Consider the following 16,701-nt stretch of genomic DNA (forward strand, 5'->3'; position numbering starts at 1 on the left):
ACAAGATAAATGCCTGAGTAAGGCAATCCATCACAGTTAACATGCTGCCTTCATTATTTTGTCGCAAAAAGTTTGTTTCATTGTTTTTCATGCAGCAAAATAAAGAAGTAAATAATAGTCCATAGGTGTGACTTATATTATAATAAACACCCATGGATTCTTGGAGAATGTAACTTATAGTGTATATGCCTCATGAGCTTGGTTTTCCAATACTTTAAAGCCATTCAAAGCCAATATAAACCACACTACTCACTTACTTGTGAAGTGGCCTTGATTGTACCAAAGGCAGGAGTATTGCAATGTGGTTTGATACAAGGATACAAGGAAGTTTATTGGTCATTATACAACAGGTTGTATAATGGAATTAAATTGTGGTTCCCTCTTGATTGATTAATTGATTGTATAAAATGATGGTTTTGTGCTTTACCAAGAGGTGCTGGTTCAACAAACAGAACAAGACCAACAATCAAATGCCAAATATTAGTTTACTGACTAAATCCAGTTCAGTGGTCATCAACAATGTCAGGGTTTTATAAAGTAGGGCCAGAAGAAGAAAGATAAATAAAAAAGGTTCTCAAAACAGAAAGTAGTACACAAAAAGAAGGCTAGTATTTCAAATCAGTGCCACTCCAACAATACCTCTCGCACTGGCCTCAGCAATCATTCATTTATTTTTTTTTCTTCTCAAAAATATTTTAAGCATAATACGTGTCAATACGTATTAAATAAAAAAAAAACGTATTTAAGTAAAAAAATGATGGGGAGTTTTACATGTTTCATTTACAAAATACATTAAAATGTACTCAAAACAGTAATATACAATCAAAATTAAATTTATTTAGTTCTGCATCCAATAACTCAAATTCAAACTGCAAATCTGTTCTTGTTTACTGTTTTAATTCAAATTCAGAAACAATTACAGTCATTTCCAGACTGAGTGCAACTCTGATGTGGACAACAATCAGGGTAGGCCAGCCTTCAGATCATTACGTGTTAGCGTTAAAGATCACAATATCCCACCGATTCCTTGGTGCCTCTGGTACATTGTCATTAGTAATATGTGGAAAGTGTCACAAGCAAATGCAAAGGTGTATATAGCATGACAGAAACAATTTGTACCTGTGTGTCCATTCCCAACCATGCTATTTGCACCTGAGCTCACATAAGCACTGTTGCTATTTACACCTGGATGTTATGTTGTATGATATTTGCACTTAAACTAATCACACCCCCTTCCTATTTGCATTCATTTTCCTTTTTTTTTTTTTTTTTTTTTTTTTTTGCTTTGGCAATTACATGGTAAACTCACTTTGATGTGGTGATGTAATGACTTCATTCTTCTAGAAGTTTCAAGTGTATTACTACACCCTTTGTATATGTATGAAACTATGTTAATAAAGCCACAACTGGATTTGGCTGAATCTTGACAGCAATAACATATCATGACAGGACATTTTACACTATATGTATATCCTGTACAAACTGCTCAAATCTGTAACTGGCCATTATTACAAATTATTGAGACACTGACTACAGCAAAGAAAACTATTAAAGAAATCCTTTAATGTACATTAGCTTCTGTGATCCATTATCATTGAATGACCCACTGTAAAATTCATCAAGGATCAATTCAAGACCTTATACCGTGTCAAAGCATTGCAGTCTGGCAGATATTCTTGTTGCCCAAGTGCTTTCTGAAGAACTCTTGGACTCTGAGCCACAGGTCCAGCTGAGCCTCACTGTGGGCTTTTGGTTCCCCACCAAACACCACCGCAGTCCCCACAGCTCCATGGAACCCAGATGAACAATGAGGCATGTAGGGCACTTCCAATAAGTGTCCAGCTTTGGGGTACTGAACCAGCTCAAATGTCTCTTTGCCATGATTCCTCAACATTTCAGTGGCTCGCTTGGCAAAAAGAGGACTATTCCAGTTGCGGTCATCTTCAGATGCAGCAAAGAGGAACTGGCAGCTGGCACGTTCAATAGGGATCAAAGAGTCCTGGTTCATTTCTAAAATGGGATCTGAGACACAAGTGCTTACATCCAGAAGCCCAGAATCAGTAATTTTAATATTCTTTAGGTTTGGCATATGAGGCGGGATAACAATGTCTTTGTAGTGCAGAGGTTTCAGAGTAATCAATGTGCAGCCGTTGATACAGACACTTGCTGAGATCCCAGAGAGAAAAGATGACATTGACAAAGTGAAGGTGCAACCATGTGAGCTCGATAAGATGCCGATCCCAGGGCCTTGGACCTGAGCAGAGTGGGACAATGTGATTAATCATGTCCTGTCTAAAAAAAAAAAAACATTCTATTCCTGTCAAAATGTCATATTTCATAGGATATGTAAAAGGATGCAGTCAATCAATAAATGAGAAGTGTCACAAGCTCATGTAAATAGAATCAGTCTGGCCCCAGACATTATTGTCTGGGGACAACAAGCCAAATAAGCAGCTACTTTGCTAGTATGTACTGATGATGTAAAATTTTTGCAGGTCATTTCCTTAGCAGCTTTTTCTACTTTTATCCCAACCAGTTTCAACAGTACAATTTATGTTTTCAATACAGAAACAGTGCAACAACACATATGTAGCAACATAAAATTTCATCAACTTGAAATGCAAGACATATGGCAGACAACAGACTGAGCCACATGCACCAGCGGCAGGAGGACATATTATTTTACCTTTGAATAGATAATTTAATAATGTCAGATACAACAACTAACAGCCACTTAACAATGTACTGCACAGCTGAATTGTCTCAAACTCAGTAAATAAAAACATGCACCGTTTTGCTTGTGCCATGAAGTAGTATTCTGTGTGGGTGTCCTGTAATGACAACAATTAATGAATGAATGAATGAAAAAGGACTGTTTGGAGATTTTTCAGGTTGTTGTTCTCCTCTGTAGCATGAACAGGTCATCTGGAACTGTTCTGAGTACAGCCTCACAAACACTCAGCCTGTTCAGTTTCATGTAGCTACCATTCAGATAAACAAGTGATATGTGATTCATTGGGAAATGCCAAAGCTAGGCCGTAGTTAATATGTCTAATGCTCTTGCTGCTAAATGTGTGTGCAAGCTGGCAGCTTGCGCACTCACATTCTTCCTACTATTTCTTTCTTTATTTCTATATTTCTTATTCCGTATGTTTTTTGGTCCGTAACTCCTCCTACAGCTTTCGTTTTAGGCCCACACAATGAATTGGAAAAATGTGTGTCCCGACTGGGAGATGTTTGCTATTATATAAGCATTCCGACAAACGAAATTCTCGAAATTCCAATTTTATGGAAAATTTCGGCCATCCGAAATGAATGGCCAAAACTTCCCAAGGCCCTGGGGTGCAGAGCTTTTGACCTGCTTCCACACACCAAATACAAAAAACGGGCGCCTTGTGGAGAAGAAGCGGTGTGTTGATTTTCAAGGCGCTCCGACTTTCCGTTTTTCCGCAATTCCAGTTTGATGATGATGATGATGATGATGATGATGATGATCATAATAATAATAATAATAATAATAATAATATTTTATTTGTATAGCACCTTTCATACAAGTATTGCAGCTCAAAGTGCTTCACAATAAAAAGAACATTTGAAAACACATTAAAATAAATATTAAAAAGAATAAAACACAGCACAAATTAAATTAAAAAAGAATTAAAACTCTGAAATAAAACAAAAGATGCAAATAAAACAATAAAAGACAAAAGTGTGGAATGAAATAGGAGCTAGTTAAAGGCTAGAGTGAAAAGGTAGGTTTTCAATCTCCTTTTAAAGATATCTAGTGAGCTGGCTTCCCTGATGTCTAAAGGTAGTGTGTTCCAAAGCTTAGGGGCATAAGTAATAAAGGCAGCATCCCCAATTTTCTTTCAAGTGTTGTAAGGAACCAATAAACCAGCAGCAGACAATCGCAGTGCTCCTTGGGGTGCATAGCCAATAAGGGAGTTGGCAATGTAGCTTGGTCCTAACCCATGAAGTGCTTTGTATACAAGTAGGAGAACCTTAAAGTCAACTCTAAATGTTACAGGGAGCCAGTGTAGGGCAGCTAAGACCGGACTAATTTGCTCTCTCTTCCTGGTTCTGGTTAATAAGCGAGCAGCAGAGTTTTGGATGAGCTGAAGTCTGTCAGTGGTTTTCTTTGGGAGGCCAGTGAAAAGTACTTTACAGTAGTCAAGTCTGCTTGAGATAAAAGCATGTATTTGATTTATAAATGGTCACACTTTAGCGGTGTTTTTAAGGTGGAAGAATGATGTCTTCGTCACCTTATTAATGTGGGACTTGAAACTAAGATCTGAATCCAATACAATGCCAAGACTTGTAACCTCAGATTTAATCCTGGGAGCCAGTTTAATGGACAGCATCTCTCTTTTTGTTCTGGGGCCAACTAACAGGATCTCTGTTTTGTCTTCTTTTAACTTTAAGATGTTATCGCTCATCCATTTGTTCACTGCCATGAGACAGGTAGTGATGGAATTTATTGCTGTAGCATCATTTGGTTTGGCAGAAATATACAGTTGTGTATCGTCTGCGTAACTATGAAAACATACATTGTGCTCTCTGATGATGTCACCCAGTGGCAGCATGTATAGTGAGAATAGTAATGGACCAAGGCAGCTCCCTTGTGGAACTCCATAGCAGTTGTCCTGTTCCCCAGACACATGATCTCCCAGTCTGATGTAAAACCGTTTCAGTGCTATGATGTTTTCTAAAGCCTGATTGAAATTCCTCCTGGATGTTATTTTCTTTAAGAAAGGCGTTTATTTGCGCTGCAATTATTTTTTCCACTACCTCATTAGTGGAGTTACAGTCAGTGACAGTCTTACAAAGCTCAGGTAATGTTATGCTGGTGAATTTCCCCATGGTTACATCACAGAATTTTCTGAGATCACCTGAGATCAGTTTGAAGCTGAAATTTGGACACAATACACACTAATGGCGGAATGTTCGGAGTGCCAGAGTGAGTGACATCATGGCTAGAGTGCAGCAGCCCTGGAAAATTGTCTAAAAATTTTGTCTTTTACTTGCTCCACTGGCCTCAATTTTCACTCCACATGCACACATTCGGGTAAAGTAGTAGGAAAACTAGTTTTGCTTTGAAAAATGTAAATACAAAAGCAAAGTATCTTCAACTTTTTAAACAGTGACACTTAACAAGGCAGGAGTGCCAGCTCTCTCCCCCATAGACTCCCCTTATATCTGGCACCCAAAATCTGTGCAGACAAGGAGAAACACACACTTTTTTAACCTCGCTCTAGAGCAGGCATGTTTGGGAGTTGAAAAATAATTTTGACACAGTTTGAAAGCCCAAAGCCTTACCTTTCTCATGATTCTCATTTATTTTCTGCTCAGACTTACTGTCATTGAGGAAAAAGTATTTGTTTGACCACTACTTTCAGGAGATTCTCTCCCAAGCACCACGGTCACTCTTCCAGTTTGCCCACGCAGTTTCCCCAGGAACTGCACTTTTCTAGTTAAACATTTGCTATTCATTCATTCATTCATTCATTCACTCTTTCACTCATTAGCCTTTATTTAATCTCAAACACTGAGGATGAATAATGATTTGTAATGGTGCTGAGAAAAAAGAACATGACAGCATTATAAATAAAAAAAAAACTATCATCATAATAAAAGTGTATGGAGTGAAATACAAACAAACAAAAATAGATTTGTTGACACTATAGGAAAAGTCATGGAATCAGGGCAATCAGTAGGGTTGCCTATGAGGGTATTATTGGAAAAAGACAACTGAGCACTGTGACAGTGGAATTTCTGGTTTTAGAAAACAGTCACGTGTATCAATAAATTTGAAGTCACAGAGAAAAATGCCCTCGCATTATTGTGTTGTGTACTGTTACTCTATTGTTGTTTTACTGTCTGTAAGGTGACTATGAGTGTTTAGAGAGGCGCCGATAAATGAGATGAATTAATATTATTACCACAACCACAGCAGCATAATAAATGTGGAAAAACAGCAATTATTTTTTTTCCCTTTCCCTTTTATAATCTCCAGTACTGACCTGTGGATGTCTCTTGAGAAAGGTTAATGCCTCTTCAAAGTACTCCAGGTCAACATGTTTCGGAGGAGTTTTAGGTAAATCCTGGAAAACATAATAAGCCAGAGCCAGAACGGCAAAACCTTTACTTGCCAAGAGACTCGCTCTGGGTTCACAAATACCTCCACCAAAGGTGTACAAATCCAGAATCCCTGGGAATGGACCCTTTCCTACAGAAAGACCGAAGGGAGAGAGGGTACAAGAAGAGAGCAGGGAAGAAAATTAATTATATGTGCTTAGTGGAGAAAGTTATAGAGGAGCCAGTACAAACACAGCTGTCAACAACTGTCAAAAATTCAAACACAAGAAGCAAAATTATAATAAGAATAAGAACTGACAACCGTGGTGAGTAGGCTGCTGACATCTCCACCAGCTGGATCTCAGCATACAACTAACCTGGTGGCAGGAAGAGGACTCCTCTTATTCTGTCCTCCTGCAGAGGAATTCTTCTCATTCCCTCTGTCATGAATCCTCTCTCATTGGTTTCAGAGGCCAACACCTCACCAGTATCCTCACACAGTACACCTATCTCTACCAGTGTGGGACTTAGCACATTTTTCTTCAGCAGTTTACTGTGTGGTGTCTCTGGTGCCATGGCCCAAAACAGACCCATGGGTTCCACTCCAGTGTAGCTTCCTCCTAGAGAGGGAGAACGGCTGACATCCACCTGGCCAGATTCATCTGCTGCGTAGTGGGCCGACGCCTTGAAAATCACCCCTCTGTCATCCACAAGTTTGGATCTCAGTTCCACTCTCTGGCGAGGAGCAAGTCCTTCCACTTTAATCTGAACCGGTTTATCAAATAAACAGTGAAAGCTTGGGAGAAGTTTTATGCTGATCCTTGAGTAAGCCATCGTGTTTCTGGAGGATGGGATTTGTCACTCAGTGTGCTGACCAAAATGCTCTTGGTTCTTTTTAACTATATTTCTATCTTGTAGCATCTGTGCCTGGGGAAACAAAGGGCAAATTTCACCATGTACTAGACTTTACCAACAAAGTACAGTGCTGTGCAGAGGTCAGTTGTTTTCTTATAATCACACGCCCATTTTGCCAGAAAGTCCACAGAGACAATTGGCAGAAGTGGCCAAATCACATCTTACAGCCAATCACATGGCTTAAGAGCTTCCTGCCCATCTTATTTAAAGGCAACAGCCTGTTGCTCCGTACTGCAGGATGACAAAATAATATTTAACAATGTTGTCACTAAACCTTGTCTGAATCTGCATTTTTTTTTCAGTTGGATTACTAGCTATGGCATCAGACATGGACTTTCTCACACCAGCAAGCCTTGAGAGTATTTTAAGTGAGTGTTACAGCAATGTTAGCTAGGAAAACATTTGCGAGCATATTGTTGCAGTACGAGTAAGAACCATATATGCCTCAGTTCCGAGAAGCAGAATATTTTTGCATTGCTGGGCAAGTTGTTTGGTCTTACAAGAGTCGCAACAATATTGTCATTATTACTCAACAGCTTACCCAGATCACAGTTTAATCAACTTCAACCTTTATATAGGCCAAGTTGTAGTGGGAGTTGATGTGTTGGCAGTAGTTGTAGTCAAGAAATAAAGTGTGTGTAATCAACATCAGTTGTCTCGTGTTATTATTGTCTAGTGTGTTTCTGCCAGAAAGCCACATTCATGACTTATCTGCCACAACCCTGAGGAACAACACTCCTCAACACTGATTCCAAGTTCACGTGAAACCATGTGGCCACTCCTGATGCCCGATAGGAGCTGTCAGACTTGGTCCAGCCTTATGGAGTTACCTCGTCCTCTTAGTCTTTACATGTTGCAACAAACTGGAACCCTTTGTCCTGCTCCTGAAGCACATTGTGTCAGCTTGGCATCAGCGTTAACGTAAGTCCATGTGGCAGCCCTGATGCCTGGTACTGGGGGGCAAAGACTGTCTTATGGACACACACCCTCACCTACTGTCCTATGTACAGCGCAACTACATGGGACTCCAATTATGTTTCTAAAACTGTATAGAACAGTAGTTACCTTTAAAGTCTGAGTCTGGTTAAGGTTAGGGTTTGGGTAGGTTGAGAATGTGTTATTTTAATCTTATTCCAAAATGGTTATGGTTAGGTTTTTAAATGGTCTCAGACTAGTTTAAGAATTATGATGGGTCCAAGTTTGGTTAAGGTTAAGGGTCAGGTTATGGTTAGGGTGTAAAATTCTACTATAAAAGAGTTATGGTTAGTGTTTGGGCTGGTTTGGGTCGAGTTTGAGGGTAATTTAGGATCTAACTTTGGTTAAGGCTAGTGCCAGGTTGTGGTCAGGGTGTAATAATATATTATTATAATCCTATTTTGAAATGGTTAAGATTTGCATTTGGATTGGTTTAGGCCAAGTTTAGTTTAGGTTAGGGTTAGGATAGACAGCCTTTCTGGCACAAGGCCCTGAAGTCAAACTTCTCTTTTGTGCCTCCAACTCAGGATCTGACTTTTACTTTGCAGAACATGCACATACACACCCTAAAACACAATGTGGGATTGCCCCCTACTGGACCGTTCATTAGAAACAAATACAAGGGTTATTTTTCTACACCAATTTTACACAAGGCAAGGTATTCTTCTTAACAGGTGAGTATCATCAATATTATTAACAGGTCAGTATCAGTGAGTGCATATTCTCATTCTATTCTAACCCTTCCCTTAGATTTGTCACTGGTGACACATTCAACACTTTTCACTGTGTACTTTTTGAAAAGGTTGGTTAGTTTTCTCTGTCTAAGAGAAGTGAAAAGCATTGCTGTTTATTATTTATAAAGCCCTACTTGGAAATCTTCCATGCTATATTGCATCTTGGTTAAACTGCAGATAAACATCAGACTTGCTCTCACAACTGGCTTGTGCCTCAGGCTAGAATTAAGTATGGAAACTCTTGGAACTATTCGTTAGTGTTTAAAAATTGACTCCTATTGCTTTTGGACTGTCTTAACCATTTTTTTAACCTGTCTGTTTTACTTGACATGCTGTGTGCTCCTGTTTATGCTCAGTTTATGATCACATAAAGGGAGAATGTACTCATGTATGTTAGGTTTGTAGTTGTGATTTTCATGTCATGGACTGCTGCCAACACAGTCAGTAGGCCTACAAATATGACTAAATAATAATTAAAAAGATGCATTCAAAATAATGTTGTCAAGTGTTTATTTTACCTGTCTCTACAGAGTGTCAGAACAATCTGAAATTGTAAGTACCCTAAAATTAAACAAAATGAGAGCAAAAAGAGACTAATGTTCATTATGTTAGGTGCATTATTTCAGGTCACATACATATCTGGTGTATGCTGGCAGCAAGGAGACAATATTTCTTCCTATATCATTTGTTTACTGAATACACCCAGCAGGTGAATCATCATTATACACCAGGGTTATAACTGCATTGGGGATATACAGGATATATACTAGATAGCATAATACAAAGCATCAGTGTTTTTGTTTTATTTTATTCAAAAGACAAAACGTACGCTAGCATTAAGTAAATTTATAACAACAGAAAACCTATCCTCAGAAAAAACAATTATTATTTGTCTTAATTTCAAGAAGTCAGAACGTTATGATTCAAACACTTTCAGTTTCATAACCCTAGCCAAATCTGAGAATGTTACAACTGGATTGGCAGTATGTCGACAACATTACATTAACAACACTCAAGTGGTTATTTTACCTACATTGTGACCAAAGTTAAAAAAACAAAAAAACATGTGTTGTAAGTACTGATGAAGGTGGGTGAGATCATTACTCATAGCTGCTTCTTGGTTCACATCTCATGGATTTTTAGATTTCATTCATTGAGACATGGTACTATTATACATTCTCTGTGACATTATGTCAAACTATTTTACAAACATACATTTGTGACACCTCATCATTAATGCTGATGTAAAAAATTAGTTTGCACCAATTAGTACTGAAATCTAAGAAGGCATTTCAGTGTAGAATTGCTAATCAAGTATCACTACATAACCCTCTTAGAGTTTCATTAAGTACAAGTTTGGGGCTGCTACTGTTAAGCACTACTACTCTGAGATGTTTCATACGTGAGGATCAAGACCTTTTCAGCTGCTGTGTTTGAGCATTGCTTTCTAGCAGATATTCTTGTTGCCCAAGTGCTTTCTGAAGAACTCTTGGACTCTGAGCCACAGGTCCAGCTGAGCCTCACCGTGGGCTTTTGGTTCCCCACCAAACGCCACCGCAGTCCCCACAGCTCCATGGAACCCAGATGGACAATGAGGCATGTAGGGCACTTCCAATAAGTGTCCAGCTTTGGGGTACTGAACCAGCTCAAATGTCTCTTTGCCATGATTCCTCAACCTTTCAGTGGCTCGCTTGGCAAAAAGAGGACTGTTCCAGTTGCGGTCATCTTCAGATGCAGCAAAGAGGAACTGGCAGCTGGCACGCTCAATAGGGATCACAGAAGCCTGGTGCTTTTCTAAGATGGTGTCCGGCAAGGCATCCCTTATGTCCACAAGTCCAGAGTCACTGATTTTAACATTCTCAACGTCTGGCATAAGGATGGGGATAACAGTATCTTTGTGGCGTAATGGAATCACAGTATTCGCATTGCAGCAATTGATGCAGACACTTGCTGAGATCCCAGAGAAAAAAGATGACATTGACAAAGCCATGCCGCCACTGTGAGAGATCGATAAGATGCCTATCCCAGGGTCTTGGACCTGAACAGAATGGGGCCATATGATTAATCATGTTGAAAATGTTTTTTGTCTTTAAAAAACAATAAATATATATACAAAATAAATTAAGCTCTACAGTGATTAAAATGTCCTATTTCACAGGACATGTGGTAAATATGCAGTTGATCAATAAATAAGAAATGTCAGAAGCTCATGTGACACTGGCAACAATCCTATCTGCCAGACATCTGCATGTGGCCAAGGATTTCCAAAACTCTGACTCTGCAGATTCCTTCAGCTTGTGGCACACTGGCAGCAAATTGAACTGAGTGTTCAATTTGCTGCCAGTGTTGTGAATGTTCACACTTCACAAGAATTATCTCAAAGTTCACACAGATTAAAATGAACTAGTTCATGATCGTTGTTCACAATTTTGAATTTTGAATTTATCGAGTCCCAAAAATGAACTAGTTCATGTTAATTTCTTCCGTTTTTGTTTTTTGTTTATTTTGTTTGTTTTTTTAAATGAGCTGCTCTGAGCTCTTCTTTTTCAGAGTAACCTCCTCCTACTCCTGCATGCCCAGCCCCCAATCATTGTCACTGCCCACTTCCCAAACTAAATGAGTCACTGGATGAATTACTGCACATGAATTACTGATTACTGCTATAGAGTCACAGACAGAGATGACTTGGTTTACTCTTTGTTAATGATTATGATTCACTTCAAACTAATTCCCAAGACTGGTCAGATGCTTCACCGGGCAGCTGTGTTGTCTAACTTGAGCTAGCGATGCTGCATGCCGGTTGCTGTAAATCCTTGGCCTCAGGTGCCGTAATTCAAAGCAATATGCTAACAATGCACATTTTCACATTCATTAGTTGCAAACGGGTACATTAGGTCCACTGTGCACCAAAATCATGCATGTATTCAGTGAGCACATGTTCATGTTCATGGAGAACACTGATTGCTGCCATTATATTTGCTGAACAAGTGTATATCACATAAAGCAGCTGCACACTCAGGAGTGCCTAAGCAATACAGTGACAGCTCAATTATTGCAAATTCACTGAATGAATAGAACATTATTCTGCTTGCACCACCAACTAGTATTCTGTATGGGTGGCCTGCAATTAATTAATCAAAGTTTTAGCAATTGAAAGGTTGTTACAACTGTTGTTGATTAAGGGTTTTTATAAAATTTGCATTGATGACAGATTCAGATTGTTGTCTGAGCTCATCTTTAGTGAAAACTAAAAATCGGACTATTTTTGTATTTGCAAGTGCACAGGCGTGCTTAGAGCGCAGTCTTATTGGACTCAACTTTACGGATATGTCAATGGACTCATCATTACAGCTCAGTGAAAAGCCAGAGAGGAAGTACCAAATATTATGTGCCCTCATGTTGCTAACTGGAAAAGTAGTCAGTAGTCCCTGTACTGTGGGGAAATTTCATATGAGCTTGTCACAATCATATGTAACCAACTAAAAAGTGAATACACAAACAAAAATAGTGAGTGAAATGAGTGAAAAACAACAGCAGCATTTGTCCCTTGCTTTGCCTGTTTGAAATATGCTTTACTGACCTGTGGCTGTCTCTTGAGAAAGTTTAATGCCTCTTCAAAGTACTCCAGGTCAAAATGTTTCGGGGGAGTTTTGGGTAAATCCTGGTAGCGATAATAAGCCAGTGCCAGAACGGCAAAACCTTTACTTGCCAAGAGACTGGCTCTGGGTTCACAAAGGCCTCCACCAAAGGTGTACAAATCCAGAATCCCTGGGAAAGGACCCTCTCCTACAGAAAGACCGAAAGGAGAGAGGGTATAAGAAGAGAGCAGGGAAGAAAATTAATTGTATGGGCTTAGTGGAGAAAGTGATAGAGGAGCCAGTACAAACACAGCTGTCAACAACTGTCAAAAATTCAAACACAAGAAGCAAAATTATAATAAGAATAAGAACTGACAACAGTGGAGAGTAGGATGCTGACATCTCCACCAGCTGGATCTCAGCATACAACTAACCTGGTGGCAGGAAGAGGACTCCTCTTATTCTGTCCTCCTGCAGAGGAATTCTTCTCATTCCCTCTGTCATGAATCCTCTCTCATTGGTTTCAGAGGCCAACACCTCACCAGTATCTTCACACAGTGCACCTATCTCTACCAGTGTGGGACTTAGCACATTTTTCTTCAGCAGTTTACTGTGTGGTGTCTCTGGTGCCATGGCCCAAAACAGACCCATGGGTTCCACTCCAGTGTAGCTTCCTCCCAGAGAGGGAGAACGGTTGACATCCACCTGGCCAGTTTCATCTGCTGCGTAGCGGGCCGACGCCTTGAAAATCACCCCTCTGTCATCCACAAGTTTGGATCTCAGTTCTACTCTCTGGCGAGGAGCAAGTCCTTCCACTTTAATCTGAACCGCTTTATCAAATAAACAGCGAAAGCTTGGGAGAAGTTTTACGCGGATCCTTGAGTAAGCCATGATGTCTCTTTAGGATGGTGTTCGTGTCTCAGGGTGCTGGGCAGAACGGTCTCGGCCCTTAGATTAGGCTGAGTTTCCCACTTGTCTCAACTGTGACAAGAGAAAGACAAAATTAACTAGTCACAGCATCTAGAACTCTCAATTCACCTCGGTACACTTCATTAAACTTGAATTTTATTCAGAGAAACATTTTGTACATATCATGTCTGTTCTTTGTTGAGCAGTATCTCAAAGTGAAGAAAAGGCTCTGTTATTGTGAAAATGAAAATGTTGCAAACTTCAAATCTAAGAGGTGAATTTTAACTACTCTAATTATTCTTTTATGCAAATGAAATATCTGTTTAATTAAGGTGTTATAGAGTAGTGCTTTACACTTTGTTTTGATAATGCATTTTTGTTTTTAAATATGGATTTGGATATGGATTATTTGGATTAAAAATTGAATCAAAAATGAACATGCTTTGAGGCCCATTCAACTTGTTCCTGCTGTGCAGCCTCTTGCCCCATGACATTTGGATATAAATGAATTATTTAGTGACAAAGTACTCTTTTCTCTATCCAAACAGTAGTGCTATTGCATTCACAGTTGGCCTCAGCCTGAAGAGTGGAACTGAGATGACAATTTGAGTGTCTTGGTCTCAGACACTGCAGAACTGACTGATGCTTTTATTGCAAAACCAGTGCACAGTCACAAATTTTTAATATGCATAGTCTTCATGCACATGGATGTCTAAAAACCCATTATACACTTGTTGCATCCACTGAGCTGCAATGGTGCTTAAGAACAAAATTAGTTGTGTGTTGGAGCTGAAACACAACTATTTAGTCTCAGTGTAATCAGCGTCCAGTGGATAGAGGAGCGTCTGTGAGCCAAACAGCCGACACATGGCACTTTCTGCTGGTTCATTTTACAATATAAAAATGTGCACCCCCACCAAAGGACGCTCATGTTCAGTTGTTCAGTTGTAAACACAGAAACAAGTCCCGTCCAGGTCCCAATCAGTGGATGCAGGTTTCTGTAACTAACAGGTGCAATACATCATCTATGGACAACTGGGGTGCAGACCTGAATTAACCAGACACAGTGCTTTCTAAGCTACACCAGGTCTTGGTGAACAAATAAACTGCTAATTAAAATTATTAATGGGAATGTTTAAATGTAACAACATAAATTACATTGACCGCAAAAAAAAAAAATAAATAAATAAATAAATAAAATTAGCAAACATTTTACTTATCAAATCACATTACTTCTTGAATAATAATCAATTCATTCCAAAAAGCTATGAGGCAAAATTAATGACTCTGAATAAAAATGCATTTTTTACGCATTGCTTGACTGGCAAAGTTTCTGCTCTGGTGCAACACACACACACACACACACACACACACACACACACACACACACACACACACACACACACACACACACACACACACAAAATTAAAATACATAGCATATCAACCCATCACTACAGCGGTGCCTCTGCTTAAAGTTGCTAATTCTAGTGGTGCTAATCATGTACAAAGTAGGTATCATGAATAAATTACAATGTAGCGCTGGATGTGAATATTTTTATTAGTTGCATAACGCCGGCAACATAACATTCCTCATATAACCTGACCTTATTTAAGGTTACCATGTTCACCTCAGGTTACCTTATTCACCTTGTTTAACCTTATTGCAGCCTGCGGCCTGTGACTTAAAGTTATCTACCTAGCCAGGAGAAAAGAGAGCCTCTGCATCGGCATGCGACTTATTCATCTTAACATTGTTATTATTATGAGCTTATTAACTTATCTTTTTTGTAAATATTATGAGCAGGAGTGGTGGCCGTGTATTGGTGTGCTTGTTGTACCTGCTGATGTTAGTCGTCAGCTGCAAACAGAGGACAGGACTCTAAAAAATAAGGACAAAGTTCATGACCCAGGCCTACCAGCCAGCAGCTCTCATGTCCACTTCATCTCCCTCACCTCGCCCTGTTTGGTTAACTGACATCATGCGTAAGTGGCGTAGTCTCCAGAAAAATTCAAGTTAAATTACGGTGGTTTGGATATTGTCTGCCTGTGTTTAAATTCACTATCTCACACAGGTCCCCTAATCCTAATCCCAATCCCCTAATCCCTCACTTCTCTTCTCTTTCACTACGCGGACAGGCCTACATCGCCTAACCCTAGCCCACGTAAACTTTTAGACACAACTATGGACAAGCACACACACGAACATAAACAAAACCAAAAATGAACATGACCGGGACAGCATTTTTTTCCTAGGATGGCGAAGACATGACCTTATTGACTTTCATTCATTCTCTACAGCCTGTCCCTAATCTTACTCATAGTCGATTTCCGCCCAGCCCTTACCTTAACGCTAATATGAACCTATTTCTCAACATAAATTTATCTCATGAGACAAAATGGCCAGTCAAAATGTAAAAACATACTTCGCCATCCTACGAAAAAAATGGAGATTAGACTGGAATTCTTCGCTGGTGCTGTGTTACAGAGAAGTGCGCTCCCTGCTGCCACCGGTGGTTAGGGGCGTTTACTACTCCCATTGTTCTGACTTTTGAAGAAGATATTTTTTTTGAAGTGGCGCAACATGGGCCAAAATAAGAGACAACAACCAAACATCTCCGAACCGCCCTTAAGGGTGGCTAATTATTCTACAGAAACAAAAAAAAAAAAAAAACACCAAATTAACTAGATAAATCCTGCATTAATTTATCCCGTGAATATCTCGGATTGTTTAAGACTATACAACTAAAACATATTAGTAGGCAGCTAACAAAAAGCTAAATGATTAGCTCGACGTGTGTCGGTTTTGGTGAATGACACACAAGGTAACATAATGGTCACTGTATCATATTTGTTACTCACATTTCAGCCACAAGGAGACTACACAGTGTTGTTGCAGCTTTCTGAGAAAGTTTTCCTCTGTAGAATGGACAATGGGTGCAACCACTTTATCAAAGAAGGAGGGGGGCTTTTTTACAATTATTTATTTCTGCTCTGTTACTAGTGCCATGCCTAATAAATTAAATTAATAAGATGCCTTTAAAAAACGTTTACTAAAAAAATTTTTCAAAGCTGCTTCTTTAGGACTCCCAGTTCAAAGAGTGAAGCCCCCTCGCTGTGGATCTGACCTGTGAACATGCTTGGCAGCTGATGAGCAAGGGTACCAGAGAAGTGACATCACATTCAAATGAATAGCAACTTTATTAGGCCTGTATGTCATCCCCAGCAAACAGCATCCCAACTGTATCCTGGATCAGTGATTTCAGAGGCCAAGACTTTTCCAGTATCCCCACCGTCCCCACTCCGTGCATCAGTCTCCACCAGCAAAGGACACTGATCCGTCGGTGGAGTTCATTTTGTTTGTCTGTTCAGTTTCATCTTCAGACACCTATCCCATATCACAACATGTGCAATGTAATATTGCAGTTTAACATTCTCTGAGCAAAACCATGTCTGGAGGGCCATCACACTAAGAGAGGTGATGTGTTTATAATTACAAGTCATTACTGTGAAGG

At 39.5% G+C, this 16,701-nt stretch overlaps 2 protein-coding genes across 2 annotated transcripts; both read right to left on the reverse strand.

Moving 5' to 3' along the window:
• Positions 1-1,648: 1,648 nt before the first annotated feature.
• On the reverse strand, positions 1,649-6,918 carry LOC115356641 (acyl-coenzyme A thioesterase 1-like). The gene is made up of 3 exons (XM_030047859.1): positions 6,453-6,918; positions 6,021-6,226; positions 1,649-2,254 (listed from the first exon to the last, which is right to left on the reverse strand). The coding sequence occupies exons 1-3, from the start codon at positions 6,907-6,909 to the stop codon at positions 1,649-1,651; spliced, it is 1,269 nt and encodes a 422-aa protein (XP_029903719.1). The 5' UTR covers positions 6,910-6,918.
• Positions 6,919-9,192: 2,274 nt separating this feature from the next.
• Positions 9,193-15,557, reverse strand: acot20 (acyl-CoA thioesterase 20). Its single transcript, XM_030047308.1, has 4 exons — positions 15,028-15,557; positions 12,712-13,258; positions 12,280-12,485; positions 9,193-10,737 (listed from the first exon to the last, which is right to left on the reverse strand). The coding sequence occupies exons 2-4, from the start codon at positions 13,166-13,168 to the stop codon at positions 10,147-10,149; spliced, it is 1,254 nt and encodes a 417-aa protein (XP_029903168.1). The 5' UTR covers positions 13,169-13,258; positions 15,028-15,557; the 3' UTR covers positions 9,193-10,146.
• Positions 15,558-16,701: the final 1,144 nt, after the last annotated feature.

Source organism: Myripristis murdjan, chromosome 24 (assembly GCF_902150065.1).
Source record: "Myripristis murdjan chromosome 24, fMyrMur1.1, whole genome shotgun sequence".
Lineage (NCBI taxonomy): Eukaryota > Metazoa > Chordata > Actinopteri > Holocentriformes > Holocentridae > Myripristis > Myripristis murdjan.